At 45.8% G+C, this 16,860-nt stretch overlaps 1 protein-coding gene across 1 annotated transcript; it reads right to left on the bottom strand.

Annotated features, from left to right (window-relative positions):
• Window positions 1–6,181: 6,181 nt before the first annotated feature.
• On the bottom strand, window positions 6,182–12,163 carry TMED9 (transmembrane p24 trafficking protein 9; the record flags this gene model as incomplete). Its single annotated transcript, XM_080691064.1, has 5 exons — window positions 6,182–6,331; window positions 8,168–8,314; window positions 10,210–10,335; window positions 11,718–11,818; window positions 11,980–12,163. 5 exons carry the CDS (start codon window positions 12,161–12,163, stop codon window positions 6,182–6,184), a joined length of 708 nt encoding a protein of 235 aa, XP_080547190.1.
• Between the last annotated feature and the right edge of the window lie 4,697 nt (window positions 12,164–16,860).

Below are 16,860 nucleotides of genomic sequence, written 5' to 3'. Positions count from 1 at the left end.
GTGCATGCCTGTTAGCCCAGCAACTCAAAGGCTGGGGCAGGAGGATCACAGCTTGGGCAACTTAGAGAGAACTTGCCTCAAAATAAAGTTTTAAAAAAGGGCTGGGGTACAGTCTACCATGGCCGCCTAGGTTGCCCACCTCCAATGGGGTCCTAACTGCCACTGCCCCACGACGCCCCCTTACAGCAGGAAGTCACTAAGAATGGTCGTTGCCCTATTTCCCTAACAGCAGTTAGGGTTCCCTATTCGGAAGGGGGGACTGAGGAGATAGAAAGGAAATAGGCAGATAGGGAAGAGGCCTCCGTAGAAAAAAACTTAATTTCTTGAGGGCCGAGGAATAGCAGCTCTTCCAAGGTTCAGAGATAAGAAGGACCAAAGCTTCACAAAAACATCTGTTTACTAATCAACAAACCCAGGAGACATCACTGGAGCAAGTTTGACACTCCTGCTGAAAGGAGACTCTTCAAAGGACATGCAAATACCCTATGCAAATTCTGAGCTGCTTCCCAGAATCCCCAGAATCCCAAACTCCAACCACAACCAACAGAGGATATGCAGACATATATAACCCCCTACCACAGTCACCAAGACTGTTTTACCCTCTCGGGGCACCCCTCCCCTTTGGGGAGCTTTTCTCTCTCTCTTGCAGGTTGCATTAGCTTTGAGAGAAGGCGGAGTGCAACTGAAGGCATGTGGCCCAGGCTACACTCAGGTAGTGACCTAAAGGCCTCTGCTGGACATCAAGGCCGACCAGGGCCCCTAGAGGTGACCTGCACTTCCATTCTGGCAGATCGCGTAGACTCTGGGAGAAAGCAGTTTGCAACTGACGGCACTTGGCTCGGGCTACACCCGGGTAGTGACCTGCATGGACTTTGGGAGAAAGCAGCTTGCAACTGAAGGCATTTGGCTTGGGCTACCCTCAAGTATTGTCCTGAAGGCAGCTGCTGGACTTCAGAGTTCCGACAGCCCCTTCGGGGTGTTCAGCCACTTTTTCCTATTCCCTGCTGCTTCCAATAAACCTTTACTCCCCTTAAAAAAAAAAAAATTAAAAAAAAAAAAAAGGACTGGGGTAAAGCCGGGCATGTGGCGCATGCTTGTAATCCCAGCATTCAGGAGGCTGAGACCGGACGATCGCGGTTCACAGACAGCCTCAGCCACTTAGTGAGGCCCTCTGCAACTTAGTGACACCCTGTTTCAAAAATAAAGAATAAAAAATAGGGCAGAGGGTGTAGCTCGGAGGTCAAATGCCCCTGGATTCCATCCCCAAAACCCAGACACACACACAAAAAAGGCTGGGGTATAGATTACAGGTACACAGGTACAGTGCTTGTCTGGGTTTAATCCCCACTACAGGGGGGAAAAAAAAGGAAAAAGACAACAAAAAAATAGCACCATCTAATCATGATAACAGCATTAAATCCCTGTTAAGGGAAATTCTACAAAACACACAACCTGTACTTCTCAAAATTGTCAAAGAATTGACAAAAAAACAGTCTGAGAAACTGTCACAGCCAAGAGGAGTCTAATCACAGTGACTGAATGTGATGTTGAAGCATGGATGAAATCCTGGAATACAAAAGGGACAAGAGGTGAAAGCTAAGGAAATCTGCATGCAGTTACAATAACGTATCAATACTGGTTCAGTAATTCTAGCAAACATACCATACTAATGCATGATGTTGACCATTAGGAAAACTATGTTCATAAATCTTCCATAATTCTGAAGTTGTTCTTTTAAAACTTTTCTAACTCCACGCTTGTAATCCCAGCATTCGGGAGGCTGAGACCGGAGGATTGTGGTTCGCGGACAGCCTCAGCTACTTAGTGAGGCCCTCTGCAACTCAGTGAGACCTGGTTTCAAAATAAAGAATAACAAATAGGGCAGGGGGTGTAGTTTGGAGGTCGAATGCCCCTGGTTTCCACCCCCAGACCCACTAAATAAATAAATAAATAAATAAATAAATAAATAAATAAATACTTTTTAACTCAAAGAATTCAATGTTAAAAAAATCAAAGAATCCAACCAATGAACTGAACAGACATTTCTAATAGAAATAGCCAGCTGGATGCTGTGGTGGACACCTGTCATACCAGTACTTGGGCGGCTGAGATAGGAGGCTTGTAGGTTTCAGGACAGCCTCAGCAACCTAGCAAGTATCTGTTTAAAAACAAAAACAAGAGCCGGGCGTGGTGGCGCACGCTTGTAATCCCAGCGCTCGGGAGGCGGAGACAGGAGGATCGCGCAGATTTGAAGCCAGCCGTGCACGTGCTGGCTTAGGAGACCCTGTTTCCAAATACAAATATAAAATAGGTCTGGGAGTGTAGCCCAGAGGTAGAAGGGCTTCCAGGAACCCCAGTACCACCAAACAAACAAACAAACAAACAACAACAACAAAAAACAGGTGTAGTGGTGCATATTTGTAATACCAGTACTTGGGAGGCTGAGACAGGAGGATCAGGCAGGTTCAAAGCCACTCAAAGCCAACCTCAGATACTTAGTGAAGTTCTTAGCAACTTAGTGAGACCCTGTTTTCAAATAAAATATAAAAAAGGTCTGGAGGTGTAGCCTGGAGGTAGAAGGCTTCTGGGTTCATCCCCAATACCACACACACACACACACACACACACACACACACACACACACAAAAGAAACAGCTGCGTGTGTAGCTGGGAGGTAGAATGAATGCCCGAGTTTAATCCTCAGTATCACGCACACATGTGTGCACGTACACACAACATGAAAGAAATACAAATAGCCAACAGTTATATGAAAAGATAGTCAACATCTTTAGCAATAAGGGAAATGTAAAAAGCACACTAAAAGCTGGGCATGATGGTGCACGTTTGTAATTTCAGAACTCTATAGGCTGAGACAGGAGGATTGCAGGTTTATGGCCAGTCTCAGCTACTTTGTGAGGAGCAAGTTAATGAGACTCTTTAAAAATAAAGAATAAAAAAAATGGGGCTGGGGATGCAGTTTGGAGGTAGAATGCCCCTGAGTTCAATCTTTGGTAGCACACACACAAAACCACATTGAAGAGCTGGGAGTGGTGGCACATGCCTGTAATCCCAGTACTTGGGAGGTAGAGACAGGAGAATTGCTGGTTTGAGGACAACCGCAGTAAGTAGTGAGACTCTCAGCAACCTCGTGAGGCCCTGCTTCATATAAAATATATAAAATATAAAAAAGGTCTGGAGGTGTAGCTTGGAGGTAGAATGCCCCTGGATTCAACCCCTAACATCACACACAAAACAATTAAAAAACACTGAAGCTGCATGTGAAGTGCACACTTGTAATTTCAATACTTGGGAGGCTGATACAGGAGGATCACAGGTTTAAGGCCAGGCTCAGCCACTTAGGGCCTCAAAAATATTTTCAAAATAAAAAATAAAATAGGGCTTGGTGTAGCCAGGCATGGTGGCGCATAATTGTAATCCCAGTACTTGGGTGGCTAAGACAGGAGGATTGCAGGTTTGAGGCCAGCCTCAGCTACTTAGGTGAGGCTGTTTGCAACTCGGTGAGACCCTATTTCAAAATAAAGAATAAAAAATAGGGTTGGGTATATAGCTCTGAGGTAGAATGCTCCTGGGTTCCATCCCCAGTACTGAAAAAAAACAAAAAAAAAAAAAAAAAAAAAAAACTAGGCGTGGTGGCACACGCTTGTAATCCCAGAGCTTGGGAGGCTGAGACAGGAGGATTGCACAGGTTCAAAGCCAACCTCAGCTACTTAGTGAGGCTCTCAGCAACTTAGTGAGACCCTGTTTCCAAATAAAATATAAAACAGGTCTGGGAGTATAGCCCGGAGGTAGAAAAGCCCCCGAGTTCCATCCTTAGTACCACAGGGAGAGGGGAAAAATAGGGCTTGGTGTGTAGCTTTGAGGTAAAATGCCCCTGGGTCAGTCCCCTGTAATACACCACACACACACACACACACACACACACACCAATCTTATCTCACTTTAGCTAAAATGGCAATCAAGAATAAAAACTGGGTGTGGTGCGCATGCTTGTAATCTCAGCGAGGCTGAGATGGGAGAAGAGCGGTTTGTGGACAGCTACTTAGTCCATTTGCAACTCAGTGAGACTGTTTCAAATAAAGAATAAAAAATAGAAGCCGGGCGTGGTGGCGCACGCTTGTAATCCTCGCGCTTGGGAGGCGGAGACAGGAGGATCGCGCAGGTTTGAAGCCAGCCGCGCGCGCTGGCTTAGGAGACCCTGTTTCCAAATAAAAATGTAAAAATAGGTCTGGGAGTGTAGCCCGGAGGTAGAAGGGCTTCCAGGAACCCCAGTACCACCAAAAATAAATAACAACAACAACAACAACAACAACAACAATAATAATAGTCGTCGCCGGGCGTGGTGGCGCACGCTTGTAATCCCAGCATTCGGGAGGCTGAAACCTGGAGGATCGCGGTTTGCGGACAGCCTCAGCTACTCAGTGAGGCCCTCTGCAACTCAGTGAGACCCAGTTTCAAAGCAAAGAATAAAAACTAGGGCAGGGGGTGTAGCTCAGAGGTCGAATGCCCCTGGGTTCCATCCCCAGACCTGCAAAAAAAAAAATAATAATAATAATAATAATAATATAAAACAGGTCTGGGAGTAGAGCCTGGAGGTAGAAAAGCCCCTGGGTTCCACCCCCAGTACCACAAAAGATAAATAAATAAATAAATAAATAAATAAATAAATAATAGGGCTGGGGTGTAGCTCCGAGGTAAAATGCCCCTGGGTTCCATCCCTAGTAGAAAAAAAGCAAGCAAGCAATGTAGGTAGGTCAGTCCGCCGGCTGGTCTAAGTGGCAACATAAACTGAGATTACATCCTCCCAGCAAGTCAAGTAGCCCCCAAATCTGTCTCCTGTTCTTTCTCAGACACTGTTGAATCACCTTCATCAAACTTATCCTCAGTTAACAAGTGGGTAATATTCAAATCTACTTGGGTCTCAAGACTCCTCCAATTCTGATCGACCTTCCTATCCAGTGGATAGTGCCCTCTGTCTCCACACCAGCGCCTGCCCCTCCTACCCATCCTCTTCTGTGCCCTGCCATCCTCTTCTGTGATCACTGCAGAAATCACTTGCTGTTGCTTGGCCTGCAATAGCCTCATCCCCAGCAGCTCAGGGACTCTCCTTTCCACACCTTTACCATCCCCTTGCTAGACGTACCTTCCCTTACCGGCTTTCTTGCAGTGCCCATGACAATTCTGTCCACCTACTCTGGAAAGGGAAGGCCTTTCATACGGCAGGTGGCACACAGGAAATGAGCTGGATTTGGGCCCAAACCCCACAATGTACTTACTGGGAGGCTTTGCACAAACCCAATGACCCGTCACAGGGAGGCAAGTAGAGGAAGAATGACATTTACAGGTCAAGGTCCACCTTGGGATTTCAAATGCTTTGCCCACTGGAAGAAATGGCATTCCCTGAAGCACCTTGGAGTGTCATACCCAGACATTAATTTTACACTGGGCAAGAAGTCATTTGGTTTTTATTGGGAAATTGATGTAACAAACCTAGACACACTAAAAAGGAAATCAGTAACTAAGAATCTGCAGGCCCAGTCCCAAACCAGCACCAAGGCCTTTGCTTGGCCTGACACCAGTTCCTCAAGCCCCAGAGAGGACAACCATGTGAAGAAGCCAGGGCCAACCTCAGGGCCACCCTCCTGCATTGTAACCCTCTCCATCGCACCTCAGTTGACACACTCCCTAGATCAGTAGGCTGGATCTAGGCCAAGGAGAATGGCAAGGTTCCTGGGGTGGCAAGGACTCAGCCACAGCCCACCATGCTCAAAATCCCAAAATAGCAGAGGAAGACAGAAGGAAGATTGGCTCACCTGCCCACCCACTACCCTCCCCCATCCACCCCAGACAGCAGCCTCCCATCCCTGATCAGTAACACTGTGATTCTAAGGTGCCAGTGGGGTTCCCAGTGGCTTGACCTGCCCCCGGGTGACTACTGCAAAAGGTCCAGAGGCCAGGGGGAGGGGGCAGGTACTTGCCCCACCACCTGCTCAGTATTAGCCAGACAAGCTGTTTCCCTCAGCTTATACCTAGGGGTGCTTACAACCCCTCTCCCATCCAGACATCTATGGTGAGAATTGGTCCTCCTCCTAGAGGAACCAGTGTCAGGAGGTCCTTTCTTCTCCAGCCTGGGCAGAAAGATGGCCCGTGAGGCCTGAGATGGCTACACCAGTTTCTTGGCTTCAAAGAAGCTCTTGAGGTGCCGCATCTGCCAGACACCGATGGCCACGAGGATGAGAGTCTGCAGAATGGACCACCACAGCACCCGCTGGTTGGTGCTCTCACTGGTCTGCCGGAAGCGCTCCTCTCGCCACTGTGCGGAAGAAGAGAAGACAAGTCTGAAGTGGCTGGGGCTGCTGGGTTTTCAGCCTGCAAGGATGCCCCTCAGCCAGGCTCATGCCCAGGCTCCAAGCAGTGCCTGCAAAAAGCCACTCTACATGGGAACTGTCTTCACCGTCAACAGCCAGATGACTTCAGGCAACCAAAATACTTCTCTCATCTCTCACGTATAACCCTCACCCGGTCCTCCTCCACCATGTAGAGGGAAGGACTCGGCGGTATCAACCCATGGGACAAGCTGCTGTGGATGTTCAAGAGGGAACTTGATCTCTATGGTGAGAATCGGTCCTCCTGCTGGAGGAACCAGTGTCAGGAGGCCCTGTCTTCTCCAGCCTGGGCACCCTCTGTCTGTGTCCTCAAATTGCTCCTTGAAGATCCTGGGTCTGGGTTGAAAATTGGTGACCTGGGGGCTGATTCTGACCTTTACAAGTATTTTGTTTGGCTCGCTCTCTCATAAATGTTTGCCAGCGTTCAAAACTCAGAAAAATTTTACATAAAAACCTGGACCTCTAACTCCTCTTAAAAAAAAAAAAAGGAAGATATAAAAACCCAGGCCTGGCATTTCTGTGAGGAGCTCCCAGCTGACACTGGGATGGGTCACTGCTCTACCACTCGTTATGGTCACAGATTCACTCAAGCACCTGGTGGTTCCTGGTCACAAATGAGTTTGAGGCCCTTGTTCCCAGGAGCACCTGGAACCAGTAAAATCGCACCCAGGGTGTTGAGATCAATCCCCATCCCGTCATTCTGTGCGCAACTGTGACTAAGTGCAGTGACAGCCTCTGGAGTCTGTGCAATCAGAAGATGACTTAGAAGTGCCTGCTCCGTGGGGGGGAGAGGGTACCAGGGGCATTCTACCTCTTAGCCACACCCCAGCCCTATTTCATATTTTACTTTGAAACAGGGCCTAAGTTGGGAAGGGCCTCACTAAGTGGCTGAGGTTGGCAGCAAACCTGAAATCCTCCTGTCTCAGCCTCCTAAGAACTAGTATTACGGCCTGCCTCTCATCTTTTTTTTTTTTTTTTTTTTTTTTGCAGTGCTGGGGGCTTAATCCAGGGGCATTCTACCTCCAAGCTACTTTTTAATTTTTTTTTTTTTTTTTTTTTTTTTGCAGTACTGAGGATTGAATCCAGGGGCATTCTATCCGAACTACACCCCCAGTCCTATGTCTTATTCTTTATTTTGAAACAGTGTGTCACTAAGTCGCAGAGGGTCTCACAAGTTGCTGAGGTTGACCTGGAACCTGTGATCCTCCTGTCTCAACTTCCCAAGTACTGGGATAACAAGCATGTGCCACCACGCCCAGCTTAATTTTTCATTTTGAAACAGGGTCTTACTAAGTTGTGGAGGCCCTCACTACGTACCCAAGGCTGGCTTCAAATCTGCGATCCTCCTGTCTCAGCCTCCCAGGTACTGGGATTACAAGCGTGCGCCGCCACGCCCAGCTTGCTTCTCACCTTTTCTTTTTTTTTTTTTTTTTTTGGTGGTACTGGGGTTCCTGGGAGCCCTTCTACCTTCGGGCTACACTCCCAGACCTATTTTTACATTTTTTTTAAATTTTATTTTGGAAACAGGGTCTCCTAAGCCAGGACACTCAGCTGGCTTCGAACCTGTGCGATCCTCCTGTCTCAGCCTCCCAGGTACTGGGATTACAAGCGTGCGCCGCCACGCCCGGCTGCTTCTCACCTTTTCTAACCTATGCAGAACTGCATTTCTGCATAGGTAAGTCCCTTGGGGTGTTGGAAAGAACCTGCCATGCCAGTTCAGGCAGATCCCAGGGGGAAGCCCACCACTCGGTCCGAGCACTCACGCGCTGGTAATTCTGTTCTTTCTGGATCTGCTCCACTTGCTCCACCAGCTGTCGTACTCGTAGCTGTAACTCACTCAGCTTGTCTTTGGCAGCGATTTCTGCATAGTCGTTGGCGTGTTCGCCCACCTGAATGTCGAGATGAACTCTCTGGGGACAGGCAAGGAAAAGAAATCAGGCAGCACTGCTCAATGTATTCTCCTGCCAGAGACTGGCCACCGATCCCCACTTTCCTTCATTTGTTCACTTAGTCTATAGGCTGAGGCTAGACTCACTGTCCAGCCCTTTGGGGCTCTGGGCACACAAGCCCGACCTGATGCTCTGAGAGAGACATATATCAGTCTGCTCTCTGTATCTGTGGGTTTTCTGCATCTGCAAAGTCAACTCACTACAGCTCTGGGGATGGAACCCAGGGCCCTTCTACCTCCAAATTACACACCCAGACATATTATATCTTTTTTTTTGGAAACAGAGTCTCACTAAGTTATGAAAAGCCTCACTAAGTAGCTGAGGCTGGCTTCAAACTTATGGTCTATTTCAGCTTCCAGAGCACTGGGATTACAAGTATGTGCCACCATACCAGGCCTTCAAAAAAAAAAATTTTTTTTTGAGGGTCTATGGATGGAACCCAGGGGCATTCGACCTCCGAGCTACACCCCCAGCCCTATTTTTTATTCTTTATTTTCAAACAGGGTCTCACCAAGTTGCAGAGGGCCTCACTAAGTAGCTGAGGCTGTCTATGCTGGAATTACAAGCATGCACAACCACGCCTGGTTTTTTTGGGGGGGTACTGGGGATGGAACCCAGGGGCATTCTGCCTCCAAGCTATGCCCCCAGCCCTATTTTTTATTCTTTATTTTGAAACAGGGTCTCACTGAGTTGCAAAGGGCCTAAGTACCTGAGGCTGTCCGTTAACTGTGATCCTCCTGTCTCAGCCTCCCGAATGCTGGGATTACAAGTGTACGCCACCATGCCCAGCTCAAAAATATTTTTTAAAGGGGAAATAGAAAGAAAGAACTGTGTCTGTACTCAGTACATACAGACTTATTATTATTTTTGTTTGTTTGTTTCTTTTTTGGTATCAGGATTGAACCCAGGGGCATTCTAGCTCTGATCTATACCCTCAACCCTTTTTATTTCTTGTGGTACTAGGAATAAAACCCAGGGGCATTCTGCCTCTGAGCTATATCTCCAGTTCTATTTTTTTTTTTTTTTCCTCCAGTACTGGAGATGGAACTCAGGGGCATTCTACCTTCATGCTATGACCTCAGCCCTATTTTTTATTCCTTATTTTGAAACAGGGTCTCACTGAGTTGTGGAAAGTCTCACTAAGTAGCTGAGGCTGTCGGTGAACTGTGATCCTCCTGTCTCAGCCTCCCGAATGCTGGGAATTACAAGTGTGCAACACCACACCTGGCTTTATTTTTAATTTTGAAACACGGTTTTACTGAATTGTGGAGGGCCTCACAAAGTTGCTGAGGCTGGTCGTGAACCTGCAATCCTCCTGTCTCAGCCTTTCAAGTACTGGGATTACAAGTGTATGCCACCATGACCAGTTTTATTTATTTATTGTTTTAAACAAAGTCTTACTAAGTTGCTGAGGCTGGCCTCTATCCTGTCTCATCCTTCCAAGTACTTGGATTATAGGCCTGCATCACCACACTCAGCTACAGACTCTTTGGTCATTATTCTTTAAACAATACAGTATAACAAGTATTTACATAGTATTCACATTGCATTAGGGATTGTAAGCTAGAGAAGACTTAAAGAATATGGTAGGACAGGTGTAAGTTTTATGAAAATATTGCACCATTATATCTAAGGAACTTGAGCATCCATAAGTTTTGGAACCTAAAGAGTTCTGGAATTGAGAGATGACTGTACAAAGAGCTCAACCACCATGCCCTGAATGTCCATCAGAAATCCAGTGTTCTTAGAAGACACAAAATGCAGCACACTTATTTCTCACCCACAGTACCAACAATCCCCAGTCTTGACCATGGAATAAAGGCTGAAAGCTTTGAGTTTGACATGGATCCACTTACCAGCATGCCTCCAGCAAAGAGTGAGAACTTGGTGGAATTGGAGTGAAGACAGATCTGGTGCTCACCAGGAGTGTGGGAGGTGAAAGTAAACCTGCCCTCAGAGCCATACTGCCGGGCCAAGATGACCTGGAGAAAAGAGAGGGGCTTCAGTCATGTCATGAAAGGGATAAGCTGGAGAGAAATTGTGCTTATGGCCTTAAGTATCACAAAAGCTAACTACCAGAGCCTTAGGCATCTCACAACATTCAAAGAGACCAAACTGCTCAGCAATGGTTGCCAAATGCTTGCTGAAACCTATTTGTGACAGGGTTGAAGAATATGACATCAGGCTGGCAAGCAACTACTCTCAGGAAGGACTTTCCTGTATTCATGGCTCATACAATTTCAAATCTTTTTTTTTTTTTTTTTTTTCCAGGTCTGGGGATGGAACCCAGGGGCATTCGACCTCCGAGCTACACCACCTGCCCTATTTCTTATTCTTTATTTTGAAACAGGGTCTCACTAAGTTGCAGATGGCCTCACTAAGTAGTTGAGGTTGTCGCAAACCATGATCCTCCGGCCTCAGCCTCCTGAATGCTGGGATTACAAGCATGTGCCACCCACACCCGGTCGTCATCATTTATTTTTAAAAGAATTACACTGAAAGATTTGAAATTGAACCGGGCGTGGTGGGGCACGCTTGTAATCCCCGCACTTGGGAGGCGGAGACAGGAGGATCGCGCATGTTCGAAGCCAGCCTCACTGGCTTAAGAAACCCTGTTTCCAAATAAAAATATAAAAAATAGGTCTGGGAGTGTAGCCCGGAAGTAGAAGGGCTTCCAGAAATCCCAGTACCACCAAATAAATAAATAAATAAATAAATAAATGATGACAGCCGGGCGTGGTGGCGCATGCTTGTAATCCCCACGCTTGGGAGGCGGAGACTGGAGGATCCTGCTGGTTCAAAGCCAGCCGAGGTGCCTTAAGAGATCCTGTTTCCAAATAAAAAGATAAATAATAGGTGTGGGAGTGTAGCACGGAGGTAGAAGGGTTTTTCAGGAACCCCAGTACCACCAAAAAATAAATAAATAAATAAATAAATAAATAAATAATGGTGACAAAAAGTGACAACTAAAGGGTTTTGCTTTTCACTTATTTGTCAAAATTATAAGCTGCTTTTTCTTCTTGAAAGGTGTTTTGTTCTGTGGCTAGATAGTAGAGCTTTAGAGTTGACAAGACTTTTTAATTTCATCACAATTAACCTACCCATTACACCTATACAATAATTAGACTTCCATTTCATTGAGAAATGGCTCATGGAAGATAACTGACTTGGCGGACTCAGTAGTCAGTAGGAGCTTAAGGGGACCAGCTAACATCCCAGCAGTCCAAGTTTGGCCTGCAGTGAAAATCTGGGATCTTCAAATAGCACCAGCCGGCTTTCTTATTTCAGCAGAGGCAGAAACTAAGAGGGAAAGTACCAGAGCCTGCCTGGTGGAGAGCTTGGTCGGGGTAAGGAGGCGGCTCACCTTGTCTTCTGGGTCCTTCACCTCCACGAACATGCCAAGCCCGGGGGTGGCTGGCTGATACTCCTCGCGCTGCTTGTCATACAGCTGCGTCCGGTAATTTCCTGAAGAAAAGCGGAGCGAGCCCAAGTTACAGGAGATCGAGGTGGCGCTGGATCTGCTGCCAACCTGACACGGCAAGGCCAGCTCTTCCCCGCTCCAGAGAGCCGAGGGTTTCACACCCCCCAACCCCGTCACGTCCCAAATCTCCCCTTCACCGCCGCACCTATAACCATGGTCTCATCTGGAATCTCCTCGATAAAGCACTTCTTCTCTGTCTCCCCGATGTGGAAGTAAAGCGTGTTCCCGCGAGCTGCAAACCACAACAGCAGCAGAAGGGTCCTCATCATCCTGCCCAGGCCGGTCCTGGGTAGGCTCCGGAAGACCCGCACGCCCGGCTCTGCAGCCATGTTGCCCCACCTGCCCGCGCAGGCGCAGCCCGCCGAGCCACGTCGTCTTGCCGCCGCCGCGGTGCCTGACGGGACCGCGAGTTCGGCCGGGTGGACTACAAGTCCCAAAATGCCACGCGGCCTTGGCGCGGCACTACCTGATTGGGGCACCGCTTCTACCTGGCACAGAATTGGCTCCCCCAAAGAATCTTTAAAGTAGCTGGACAAATGGTGATGGCTGTCACTTCTTTACAGATAATAGAGCTGAGGAGGACTGATTGAGGTCGTGGAAGCAATTATGAGCAGAGGATTCAAACCTAGGGTCTCTGACATTCCTCAACTCAGCATATGCTGCTCTCGGTTTACTTTTTTTTTTTTTTTTTTTTTTGCCGTACTGGGTATGGAACCCAGGGGCATTCTACCTTTAGCTACACTCTCAGCCTTATTTTATTTTATTTTATTTTATTTTTGCGGCACTGGGGATAGAACTTAGGGACATTCTACCTCCGAGCGACACCCCCAGCCCTATTTTTTATTCTTTTTATATTTATTTATTTATTTATTTATTTATATTTGCAATACTGGAGATGGAACCCAGGGGCATTCTACCTCCGAGCTACACCCCGAGCCCTATTATTTATTTATTTATTTATTTATTTATTTATTTATTTATTTATTTATTTATCTTTTGTGGTACTGGAGGTGGAAACCAGGGGCTTTTCTACCTCCAGGCTCTACTCCCAGACCTATTTTATATTTTATTTGGAAACAGGGTCTCACTAAGTTGCTGAGAGCCTCACTAAGTAGCTGAGGCTGGCTTCAAACTTGCGCGATCCTCTTGTCTCAGCCTCCCAAGCGCGGGGATTACAAGCATGCGCCACCAACACTCGGCATAGTCCTTTTATTTTTGAAGCAGGGTCCCACTGAGTTGTAAAGGGCCTCGCTATGTAGCTGAGGCTGTCCGTAAACTGCTATCCTCAGATCTCGGCCTCTTAAATGCTGAAATGCTGGGATTAGAAGTGTGTACCACCACGCCCGGCTCTCTCAGTTTATTTCTTTTTTCTTTTTTCCCGGTACTGGAGATTGAACCCAGGAGCATTCTACCTCTGAACTATACTTTCAGCCCTACTTTTTATTCTTTATTTTGAAACAGGATATCACTAAGTTGCAAAGGGCCTCACTAAATAGCTAAGACTAGTCGTCAACCTGCAAGCCTTCTGTCTCAGCCTCCCAAGGACTGAATAATTACATGCGTGTGCCACCACACCAGATGCACTTTTTTTTTTAATGGCACAAACAGTAGCATAGCATGGTGCCACATGCCTGCAATCCCAGTCCTTGGGAGGGTGAGACAGGAGGACCTCAGGTTCAGGGTAACTTTAGCAATTTAGTGAGACCCTGTTTCAAAACAAAAGAATAACATAGGGCTGGAGGTGTAGCTCAGAGATAGACTGCCCTTGTGTTCAATCCCCAGTACCACAAGGAAAAAAAAAAATGGCACAAAGCACTAATTTATTCTCAAAAACTCTTTAAAATAAAAAAGCCAAAGTCTCCTTTTACCATTTATTTGTATAAAACTCCATCTATTCCTACATCTGGTTTGTATTTCCTCTCTGTCTCTCTGACAGACAGACAGACAGACACACACACACACACACACACACACACACACACACACACACACACACACAGAGGCAGGCAGGCTGGCTCTACCTAGAATTTCAGTTGCAATGGCTGGTTTCCTGACTAGAGTTTGGAACAAGCTTAGCCACACTTGAAGAGCTCTGAGGTCAGCGGAGGTCTGGGTCTGCCTCTCGTGTCCTTATATTTTATCCGAATTTCAGTAAGTTGAGAGTTCTTTGGAGTTAGCATTTATGCATTGTGACTACCTGAGGGGTTTCCTTTTTATTTTGTTTTCCTCTTTATTTTGGTTATTTTTGATGTTTTCATTTAACCCTAATGAGGGAACTTGAGTGGATATACATTCATGTTTCCCCTTCAACTTAAAGACACTTACCATGTAATTGTTCTTATAACTAATGCTACAGTAAAAATTATTTTAAATTTTACAAAAATATTTCTGCAGCATATCATTTTGATATAAGAGATCACAAAACTGCCCATCCAAAACCTTCCTACCATTTACAATCCACTAGCACTGTTTCATAGTGTTAGCTTCTCCACGCCCTCATCAGATGTTCCCAACCTTTATAGTTTTTGTGAAATCGACAGATGAAAAATTGTACTTCTCTGTAATTTTAATTGTGTGTTTATTGTGTGTGTGTTTTACTAGGGATTGAGCCCATAGGCATTCTACCTTGGAGCTACACTCCAACCCAATTTTATTTCCTCTTTGTAAACAGGGTCTCACAAGGTTGCTGAGGGCCTCACTAAGTTGCTGAGAGCCTCACTAAGTAGCTGAGGCTGGCTTCAAACCTGTGCGATCCTCCTGTCACAGCCTCCCAAGCGCAGGATTACAAGCGTGCACCACCACGCCCGGCTCCCCAGCCCTATTTTTAATTTTTATTTTGAAACAGGTTTTCACTAAGTTGTGGAGGGCCTAAGTAGCTGAGGCTGTCCGGGAGGAGGCTGGGGATGCAGCTTAGTGAGAGCCTGTTTTAAAATAAAGAATATAAGTAGGGCTGGGGGTGTAGCTCGAGGTAGAATGCCTCTGAGTTCAATCCACAATACCACACATACACACAAAGAATTAAAAACTTAACACTAAAAAACAAAACAAAAAACCCAGCCGTGCATGATGGTATATGCCTGTAATCCCAAAACCTGGGAGGATGAGACAGGAGGATCACAGGTACAAGGATAGCTTCAGCAATGTAAGGATACTCTCAGAAACCTAGCAAGACCTTGTTTTAAAACAAAAAAAAAAATGGCTGGGGTTATATCTTGGAGGTAAAATGCTCCTAGGTTCCCAGCACTGCAAAAAAAAAAAAAAAAAAAGTACACTATTACAACCAGGATGTTGGCACTGATGCAATCAAGACATAGAATATTAGCTGTAGCTAGACTTGTTGGTGCTCACCTACAAGCCAGTACTTAGACTGAGACAGGAGGATCACAGGGTTCGGGCCAGCTTTAGCAACTTAGGGAGGCCCTCAGCAAGTTAGTAAAACCCTGCTTCAAAATAAAAAATTAAATAAGGCTAGGAGTATAGTTCAAAGGTAGAACACTCCTGGGTTCAATCCCCAGTACCCCCCACCAATGCCTGCTCTGCACCTCCTTCTTAAACACAGGAAACTACTAATCTGTGTTCTCCATTTCTATAAATTTGTCATTTCAAGAATGTTACATACTTGCCTTGGTGGTGCACACCTGTAATCTCAGTACTTGGGAGGCTGGGACAGGAGGACTGAAGGTTTGAGACCAGCCTCAGCGGTTTATTGAGGCCCTTCACAACTTAAAGAGATCCTGTTTCACAATTAAAAAATCAAATGGGCTGGGATGTAGCTCAGAGGTAGAATGCCTCTGGGTTCAATTACCCAGTTACACCCCCAGCCCTATTCCCTATTTTTTTATTCTTTAACCTGCTATTCTCCTGTCTCAGCCTCCCAAGCACTGAGATTACATGTCTGGCTCTCAGTTTAGTTCATATAAATTATATATATATATATATATGTGTGTGTGTGTGTGTGTGTGTGTGTGTGTGTGTGTGTGTGTTTGTACTGGGATTACAGGCATGAGCCATCATGTCTGGTTCTCAGTTTAGCCATATATATATATATATATATATATATATATATATATATATATATTGTGTGTGTGTGTGTGTGTGTGTGTGTGTGTGTGTGTGTGTGTGGTACTGGAGGTTGAACCAGGGGCATTCTACCTCTGAGCTACTATGCTACTATTTTACTTTTATTTTGAAACGAGGTTTCACTAGTAATGAGAGTCTCACTACTGCCTGAGGATGTTCTCAAACCTGCAATTCTCCTGTCTCAGCCTCCAGGTACTGATATTATAGGTGTGCACCACAATGCCTGGCAGTGATTTGTATTTTCTTGATTGCTAATGATGTTGAACTTTTTTGATATATTTATTGGCCATTTGTATTTCTTCTTTTGAAAAGTGTGTATTCAGTTCAAGTGCCCGTTTTTATTAGGTTATTTATTTATTTGTGGTACTGAGGATTGAACCCAGGAGCATTTTACCTTCAAGATATAACCCCAGACATTTTTACTTTTTTTATTTTGAAACAAGGTCTTGCTAGGTTTCTGAGAGTATCCTTACACTGCTGAAGCTATCCTTGGACCTGTGATCCTCCTGTCTCATCCTCCCAGGTTTTGGGATTACAGGCATATGCCATCATGCACGGCTGGGTTTTTTTTGTTTTGTTCAGTGTTAAGTTTTTAATTCTTTGTGTGTATGTGTGGTATTGTGGATTGAACTCAGAGGCATTCTACCTCGAGCTACACCCCCAGCCCTATTTATATTCTTTATTTTTAAAACAGGATCTCACTAAATTGCAGAGGGCCTCACTAACCTGTAATCCTCCTGTCTCAGCCTCCCATGTACTGGGATTAAAAGCATGAGCCACCACACCTTGCTAATTTTCTTTTTTTTTAAGGGTATCTTCACTCTATTAAATTGCTTTTGCACATTTGTTTAAAAAAAATCAGATGAGCCGGGCGTGGTGGCGTGTGCTTGTAATCCCAGCATTCGGGAGGCTGAGACCTGAAGGATTGCGGTTCGCGGACAGCCTC

The sequence above is a fragment of the Muscardinus avellanarius genome (assembly GCF_963383645.1).
Source record: "Muscardinus avellanarius genome assembly, chromosome: 1".
Classification (NCBI taxonomy): domain Eukaryota; kingdom Metazoa; phylum Chordata; class Mammalia; order Rodentia; family Gliridae; genus Muscardinus; species Muscardinus avellanarius.
Note: the sequence above shows the minus strand (reverse complement) of the source record. Positions and strands in the feature narration are given on the sequence as shown.